The following is a 9,010-nucleotide window of genomic DNA, read 5'->3' on the forward strand; positions in this document are numbered from 1 at the left end:
TATATAGTAGGGGGATGGTTAGTGGTTACGATGTTATGTAACACTCTTTGCAGTAAGCAAACTACCAAGGTGCCTAAGGAGAAAACAAAACACCTCTTTAGCTAATTAGAGTAATTAATATTATAGACAGGATATAAACAAAGACAAAATAAGCCTCTTGCAATCACTGTTTGTTTTTTTGGTTGTTTGTTTTTGTAGAATATTCTCTATACATATGTGTTAGAGCTTTATTTTTTGTACCACTCCCCAAAGGCATACCCACAGTTCCCTTTATACTAATTTAAAAGCTCAAACTAAGCATTTTTCTGTCTTATTTTTTTTCAAGCTTAAATGTATTTATCATTAATAAATAATCATCATAGTGTATCAATGAGGGCTATGTATTTGGCATAAAGAAGTTCTTAGCCGTAATCAGTATGAGAGATATAATAACTTAAGGACAATTGCACCAGTAATATTAAAACAATAAAATGGAAAATGATTAATTGGCAAAAGATTGTGAACTTGATATATTACAACTATACCATTTGAGTGATTCCAAACAAATGAAGAAACCAAAATAAGCACAAAGTTAAATATTTTAAGACAGGGAATGTTTTATTGACAAATCCATAAAAGAAAAGTAGTGACCAGATCTGTCAAAATATGTTCATGTTTAGGACCAAACCAGTTAAAATGCAACAAAATACACATAATATAAAGTTGCTACATAACAAACCAGGTGATCGAACAAATACTTTTCATTCCAAGATGTCACAATGTTCCCTGTGAGAAGCAGCACCTTTTTTGACATGAAGTAAATTTAGTATTCCTCTCCTTCCTCCTCGCCCTCTCCTTCTACAGAATCTACACCAACCTCCTCATAATCCTTCTCCAGGGCAGCCATATCTTCACGGGCCTCAGAGAACTCTCCCTCCTCCATACCCTCACCCACATACCAGTGCACAAAGGCACGCTTAGCATACATAAGGTCAAACTTATGATCTAGACGAGCCCAGGCCTCAGCAATAGCGGTGGTGTTGCTCAACATACACACAGCCCGCTGCACCTTGGCCAGGTCTCCTCCTGGTACTACAGTTGGGGGCTGATAGTTAATACCAACTTTGAAACCAGTTGGACACCAGTCCACAAACTGAATTGTACGCTTGGTCTTGATGGTGGCAATAGCTGCATTAACATCTTTGGGTACCACATCACCACGGTACAACAGGCAACAAGCCATATATTTACCGTGACGTGGGTCACACTTCACCATCTGGTTAGCGGGCTCAAAACAAGCATTTGTGATCTCAGCAACAGAAAGCTGCTCGTGGTAAGCTTTCTCTGCTGATATAACTGGAGCATAGGTGGCTAGAGGGAAGTGAATACGAGGATATGGCACCAAATTGGTCTGGAATTCTGTAAGATCTACGTTCAGGGCGCCATCAAATCGGAGAGAGGCTGTGATGGAAGACACTATTTGGCCTATCAGCCTGTTTAGGTTGGTGTAGGTTGGACGTTCAATGTCTAAGTTTCTGCGGCAAATGTCATAGATAGCCTCATTGTCTACCATGAAGGCACAGTCAGAGTGCTCTAGGGTGGTGTGGGTAGTGAGAATAGAGTTGTAGGGCTCAACAACAGCTGTGGAGACCTGAGGAGCTGGATAAATTGAAAACTCTAGCTTAGATTTCTTGCCATAATCAACAGAAAGACGCTCCATCAGTAAGGAAGTGAAACCAGAACCAGTACCACCACCAAAACTGTGGAAGACGAGGAAACCCTGAAGACCTGTGCATTGGTCAGCCTGTAACAAAATTAAATAAAATATAATTAATCTTGACAATAACAAAATGCCTAGTTATTTTCTTAAAAATTTAGAAATAATTAAAACAACTCAGAGTTGGTAACTATAAACTAAGTACTTACAAGTTTACGGATTCTGTCCAGCACCAGGTCAATGATTTCCTTGCCAATTGTGTAGTGGCCACGAGCATAGTTGTTGGCAGCATCTTCTTTTCCAGTGATAAGCTGTTCTGGGTGGAACAGTTGTCGGTATGTGCCTGTGCGCACCTCATCTATTGAGAAAATAAATTTATAAGGAGAGGTCAATGATCACCCTAATCCACATCTTAAACACTCTAAAACAGTATCACTAAGCATATTCAGCCTATCTCTTAAAGGGCTTTGTTAAGTTTACAACAGTTCTATAAAACCTAATAGGATAGAAGAGAGAGTATATGCAGAGATTCCTATTCACTATGTGTAATTTAATCCAAATTGTTAATTAGGCCCATGCTATTAGGAGCCACATAATGATAATTCATTGGGAATAAATTGACTTCTGGTCATGCTCCTCTGGTAAGTGTTTACAGATCACTAGTTAGACCTCATCTGGAATATTTTGTACATCTCTAAATATACTAGAAACTGCCCAAGGAATGGCTACTAAAATGGTACACTGTCTAAAATAAAAAACATACAAAGATCTTTGATTTAAATATGTATAGTTTGGAGGAGAGAAGGGAAATAGGAGACATGATAGAAACCTTCAAACATATAAATGGAACTTAATAAAGTGGGGGCTGAAAGTTTTTTCCACAAAAATGAAATGCCAAAACAAGGGGTCACAATCTTAGGTTAGAAGGTAGCAGATTCAGGAAAAATATGAGTAAGCATTTTTTACAGAATACAGGACATGCATAAGGCTATCCAAAGAAAACAATAACATGTAATATGGGAAGACTTGATGGGCCTTTTGGTTCTCATCTACTGTCAAATTCTATGTTTCTATTTTGCCAGATCTCTCACACACCGCTGCTATTTATCTCTTTGTATATGGAGAACTACTTCCTAAGCAACAAGTAGCTCATGCAGCATGCATTGTATTGGGCCTAATGGCTTCGGTATCCGCGTAAAGGGATAGGGCTAAAATTAAAGTTGCACCAAACACAACTTGAAAAATTATACATATAAATATTAATAAAAAAAAGTTATAAGGGTTCAAAGGTATATGGTATATGACAAGGTGTTTGACTGCAAAGGGCTATTATATATATATATATATATATATATATATATATACACACACACACATATATATATACATGTCTAAATATGTGTGTGTATTTGTGTGTGTGTATATATATATATATATATATATATATATATATATATATGTGTGTGTGTATACATGTGTATTTATGTGGATCTATATCATTGGAACCCTTTCCAGTCAAACACCTAAAAACAATAAAATATTTTTTAATCCATATTTAATAATATGTTTTAGTCTGTATTTACTGTAAATAGTTTACATTCCAATGCTCTTCACATAGGGGAAAATGTGCTATGTATTTTTAAACAGATATTGCTATATATACCTATATGTAGATTCATATATATATATTTGACAAAAAACAAATCATATACATATATAGAAATATACATTTAAAAATAATTAGAACATTTATTTTCTGTGAAGAACATTGGAATGTAAAATATGCATAATTCATGTTGGGTATAGGGCACTTGGTTAAACGCGTTTGGGTTAGTGCGCGAGCAATAGGTGTTAGTTTTTTATTTTTTATTTGTACTATCCATTGAAGTCTATGGGGAGAAGTTAGTGCGGTCGCGGTACCTGAAGTCCTGAAGTTAGCGCGCATCAGCTTTCCCTCGCAAGCAAATATTTTACTTTCAAATTGGAATACGTGTGCTAACGTGCGCGCATTAATAGTTTACTTCTGGCGGTGTTCACATGAGCGAAAGTACTAAATAGTGTACCAGAATGTAATGCTGTATGGAGTATATTGCAAAGTTGTATCATTAAGAAGCCAGAAAGTGCCTGCTTTGTGAGAAGGTGTTGCCTAATCAGAAATATATCCCTGTTATAGTTTATATGATTTAAAAACACTGTTACATGTACCAGATTCTTTTTGTCTGTAAATGATATTGTTAAATATTGATACTTAGATGCTTGTACTGCATAAAGCTATATTTACTTGTAAAGCAACAATTATTGTACTGTATGTTGCGTTAATGTTAATGTATTAGTTATTTATATATAGCACTGCTTCTTATATTTGTCTTGCCACACCTTTTAGATCAGTGCAGATCATAGCAGTGTTAATTAACAGGGATCTATGGTACCAATGACAATGGTTTACTCTATTAAGACAATAAACAAAAAAATAACCTGGGAATACTTTATTAGATATTGTTACTATTTGGGCACACATGATATAATACCACTTTAAGTAACTATTTGGCTAGGATGTCACATATCTTTAAACAGAGATTGGATTATGGCTGGTGCCTATAAACAGTTTTCTCACCAATGACAGTTGGCTCCAGATCTACAAACACAGCTCTGGGAACATGTTTGCCAGCTCCAGTCTCACTGAAGAAAGTGTTGAAGGAATCGTCTCCTCCTCCGATGGTTTTGTCACTGGGCATCTGCCCATCAGGCTGGATTCCATGCTCCAGGCAGTACAGCTCCCAACAGGCATTACCGATCTGCACACCAGCTTGGCCAACGTGTATAGAGATGCACTCTCGCTGAACAAGAAGGAACAGATGATGCATGGTTAGTTTCAACCAATGTTTATTCTTTTTAATAGCTTGTAAATCTGTAATCATAAACTTACATTTTATACCCCACTTCACATTTTATTATGTAAATATATAAAAAGCAAAGCAAACCTCATTTGGATGTATAAATAAGAGGTAAGGTGTGCAAAAGCTATTGTAATTGAAAGATACCATTATATTACACGGTTAATGCAGTATAGACTGTCTTTTTATTTTATAGTAATATATTTAAGATGCCAATAAAGTTATGATTTGTTTCATACAATCTACGTGTTTTCTTTTCCACTAGTAAAAAACATCTAAGATCTTACAGGAAGTATGGTCCTGGTTTAAGCACTCACATTCCTGTAATGCCCATTAAATCCACTAAATAATATATGCATTCACAAGAACTTTGATATAGCATGTATTAGATGGTAATTATATAATCTATCAATTCCAGAGCAGCAATGCACAAAGCAGGAATGTAAAGCATAGGGGCCAGGCTATTTTTGGTTGAGAACCTGGGTTATGCTTGTTTATTGGTGTCTAAATGTCAGCCACCAATAAACAAGCACTATCCATGGTGCTGAACCTAAAATGGGCCCGTTACTAAGCTTTACATTCATGCTTTTTAAATAAAGATAACAGAACAAAGAAAATTGATAATAGGAGTACATTAAAAAGTTGCTTAAAATTGCATGCTCTATCTGAATCATGACAGAAAAAAAATATGGGTTTAGTGTCCCTTTAAGTATATAAATACAAAATGATACGGCAAGACTGCAACCTAAGGACTAGGGGCCAATGCAATGCTTTTAATCTTGTCCCAATTTCCACAATTTGTATAGCATTTGTGTTTGGGCCATTGAGGATTTCAGTGGAACTGCAGACTACCACACCTGCTGATAATAGCATTTCTCTGCAATGTTACACTACTCAACTACCTAACCCTATATGCAAGACACAACGTGAGCACCATGTGGCTCAGTTATACAGCTGAAGGTAAAGAACAGTTGTCCGCTCACCTTTTTAGCTGGATTATCCTGGGAAGGATCCAATATAAATGTGTCTGAGCCTTGTGTATATGTGTACTTGTACATTTATGTCACATGTGAAAGCATAAGCAATGCTGCATGTTTTATTAAATTACTCATAACCTAAAACACATTGAAAAGAAAAGAAAGAGATCAAAACAATAATTCAGTCTCAAAAGTAAGGGAGTCAAGCACTCTTTTATAAGGGTCAAATAATAATAATCTACAGGAAACATAACAATGTGCTAAACTCTTTCTTTTGAGACTGAATTATTGTTTTCTTTTGTTTTCAATGTTATTTAATTCTTTGTCTGCATCACTCATATTGTTACTACTATTTGGAAAATATCCTTTGTTTTTGCCTAGTTTATGGCCTTTTTTTTGCCCTTTGTCTATATAACTCCTCAACTAAAATTTATATAGACACACAATTATGTAGCCATTTTTCCTTTTGCTATTAAAATTGAGCTGTTGTTTGTTCCTGAGGGAGCACCTCTCTTTTTGTATGTATAAATGTGTGTGTGTGTGTATATATATATTTAAATAAAATGATATAATACACACCTATTAGGATGCAGGCATACAAATACTATAGGCACTGGCAGCAACAGTACAAAATAAAAAGCATCTTCTAGTGCCACACCCACTGCAGTACAAACAGATGACATACTGCTTGAAAGGTGTATTAGAATGCAAGAAACCATCCCGCAATGTGATATGAATATGACAGCTACTCAACCCCAGTATTAATCTCTTTTTTTCTGACACATTCTTATATGTTTTATTAGGAGACGCTGTGGGTGTGACATGCTTTTTCCAGCCTGTACTCCTCACTCTCAGGCACTTTTCATCACTTTCAAAGGGTGATGTCATTATAAGACCTTTTGCCAATTTTCCCTGATGTTGGATAAGCATAAGGGTGGGGAGGACAAGAAAACAAAACCTGCATTGACGATACATATAATATATGAAATCCCAGTTGTTACTATGTTTTATATCAAATAAATCCAGACATAAATACACAACATTTTTAATTCTAAATGGAGAACATGTATTTAAATTGTTTATACTTTTGTAAAATAGATTAGTACAAATGGCTAAGCTTGGTACAATGCAATCCTATGCTATAACACACACACATATGTATATATGCACACACACACATAGAAATGAAACAAAAGGGTCTCTCATTGGGTTACAGTAATGAGAATATATTCCAGTGATAAACCACTGCCAGGAAAATATGAGTGCTGCGGTTATCCTGGAATGACTCTCAGTTCATTGCTGCTGCTGTTACTAGAGAGACTATTCTAGTCTCTAAGGATAGGGTGTGGTATGCAGACACTAGAAAACATAAATGTCAACATGGCAATGACATGTATCTCAGATCCTATAAACCTTTTATCTATCAACCCCTTAAAATACAGTTCAACTACAAACCAGACTCAGAAACACTAGATTCTAAGAAATCATACAAATCACCATATTTAATTTCAAACAGTGCTGTAGTTGCACCCTGATGAACAATGACTCATGTATACAAGGCAGATTGGTGGCTGCATATCCTAAACCATCAAAGTGAGTATACATAGGGAAGCATTAAGGACATCCAGGGAGTACAACTATTGTCTGCACTACAAAGGCTATTGTTTACTGTATAACTGCTTGTAGTCTGCCGCTGGAATGTAAAGCACTATTAAACTGCTGCAGGAATGACACATACATGACAGCTCCTCTTATGACATTATATCGCTACTTCATGAACACTGTAATAACAATCTACAACATTAATGACACTGTAAAAACAGAGCAACATGCTGTATATGCTGTCTCTAAACAAGATATTGTTAACACATTCAGCTCTGCTCAAAACTAATCTTTGATGTATGAGGCAGTGAACATAAATAACAAAATAAGAAATGCAACATATTAGGAAATTAGAATAAACTATTGTATACTATATAAAATAAAACATTTTTATCAAATAATGCATTTTTTCCTTCAAATATTTCTTACCATATTTGCTGTTTTTGGGCTGCAGAGAAGAGGGCAAGAGGAAGGAGGAAGGTGATGCCTTCTTACAGTACGACTCTAAGGGGGTCGATGTAAGAGAACCTGCAACACATGGTCCTACACAGTCCATTATATGCAATTCAGTTGTTATGGCAACTGGGCTAGGCACTTTTGGATTGGTTGCTAAGCATTTGTCAGCCTCCAGGAACCGGGTATGGATAGTTCTAATAGGCTGGTCAGGCATAGGATGAGGTAATTTGCCCAGCCCAGTTATCAAGAGTTTTCATGGAATCTGTAGGACAAAGGGACCCAAAGAGATCTATTAGCAATCCATCAACTCATCCCAGAAAACAGTGACAATGTAACTCTTGCATCATCAAAAATAATTAATAAAAATTCATAAATAAAAAAACTGAGGCAAAAATAATCTTAAAAATTTATGAACATATTAATACAATCTATTTTTTATATATATTTACAGGAGAGCTTAGGGATTACACAAGGACCACAGCAAGGTATGGGTTAATGCTTCTGCAGTCTGCTAGTACATGGGGGGGGAGGGAGTAGAGTAGGAAAAATGCAGGGATCATAGCTTAAATGACTAGGAGGGAGGGGATGTACAGGGACATAGTATAACGGACAGACGGGGGGGGGGGTCAGCAGACACTAACCATTTCTTTTGTTACAGTAATGCAGCTGATCTCCATAGGAAATTCCTTGCAGCAGGGTATGCCGCAGGCCGTCTCACAGCACCCAGCAATCTGCTTCAGAAATAGACACAGAAACAGAGCCTCTGCAAGAAAGGCAGCAAGAAAGTGTAGATTAGTGCACAAAAACAGCTCAGAGGACCACCAAAAAACTGGATGACACAATTGCCTGGAGGACAGGTGATGTCTGATCTGCTGCTTGAGACTGACGTAGAACTGGTAAGTAAGGTTGATCAGGCCCGTCTCGTCTCTGTACACAAGCTTCCAATTTGGCTGCTGCTCCCATAGCAACAGGAGCTGGCTGCTCTGTCACTGCTGCACACATTTCCACCACAACCCTTTCCTCTCTCAAACAGACAATGGGGATTCCCAGCACTGCAGAAGGACAGCAACCTGCATATTTATTCAGTCCCTGACTGCAAATAACAGAATTGCCATCTGTCCATCACTTCACTATGGTTGCTACAGCAAAAGCCAGTAGCAAATGGCATTATTATGGGGCATACTGGCTACCAGGTCCCTGATTCTGTGGGCAGTAGTTCCTACCATACAACCAGAAATTACGGGTCAAGGGGTCTTCCACAGACAGTCGGTATAACCAATATTTAAGGAGGGCCACAGTGGTTGCAAGGGCCAGTGGAGCCACAGAAGCATCATACTGAGGGTGCTACCTCGGCAAGTGACATTGATCTGCACCTAGCTTCAGCA

At 37.0% G+C, this 9,010-nt stretch overlaps 1 protein-coding gene across 1 annotated transcript; it reads right to left on the bottom strand.

Annotated features, from left to right (window-relative positions):
• Window positions 1-576: 576 nt before the first annotated feature.
• LOC128654247 (tubulin alpha-1A chain) lies at window positions 577-7,750 on the bottom strand. Its single transcript, XM_053708080.1, has 4 exons — window positions 7,599-7,750; window positions 4,311-4,533; window positions 1,906-2,054; window positions 577-1,783 (listed from the first exon to the last, which is right to left on the bottom strand). Exons 1-4 carry the CDS (start codon window positions 7,599-7,601, stop codon window positions 803-805), a joined length of 1,356 nt encoding a protein of 451 aa, XP_053564055.1. The 5' UTR covers window positions 7,602-7,750; the 3' UTR covers window positions 577-802.
• Window positions 7,751-9,010: the final 1,260 nt, after the last annotated feature.

This window comes from Bombina bombina, chromosome 3, assembly GCF_027579735.1.
Source record: "Bombina bombina isolate aBomBom1 chromosome 3, aBomBom1.pri, whole genome shotgun sequence".
Classification (NCBI taxonomy): Eukaryota; Metazoa; Chordata; class Amphibia; order Anura; family Bombinatoridae; genus Bombina; species Bombina bombina.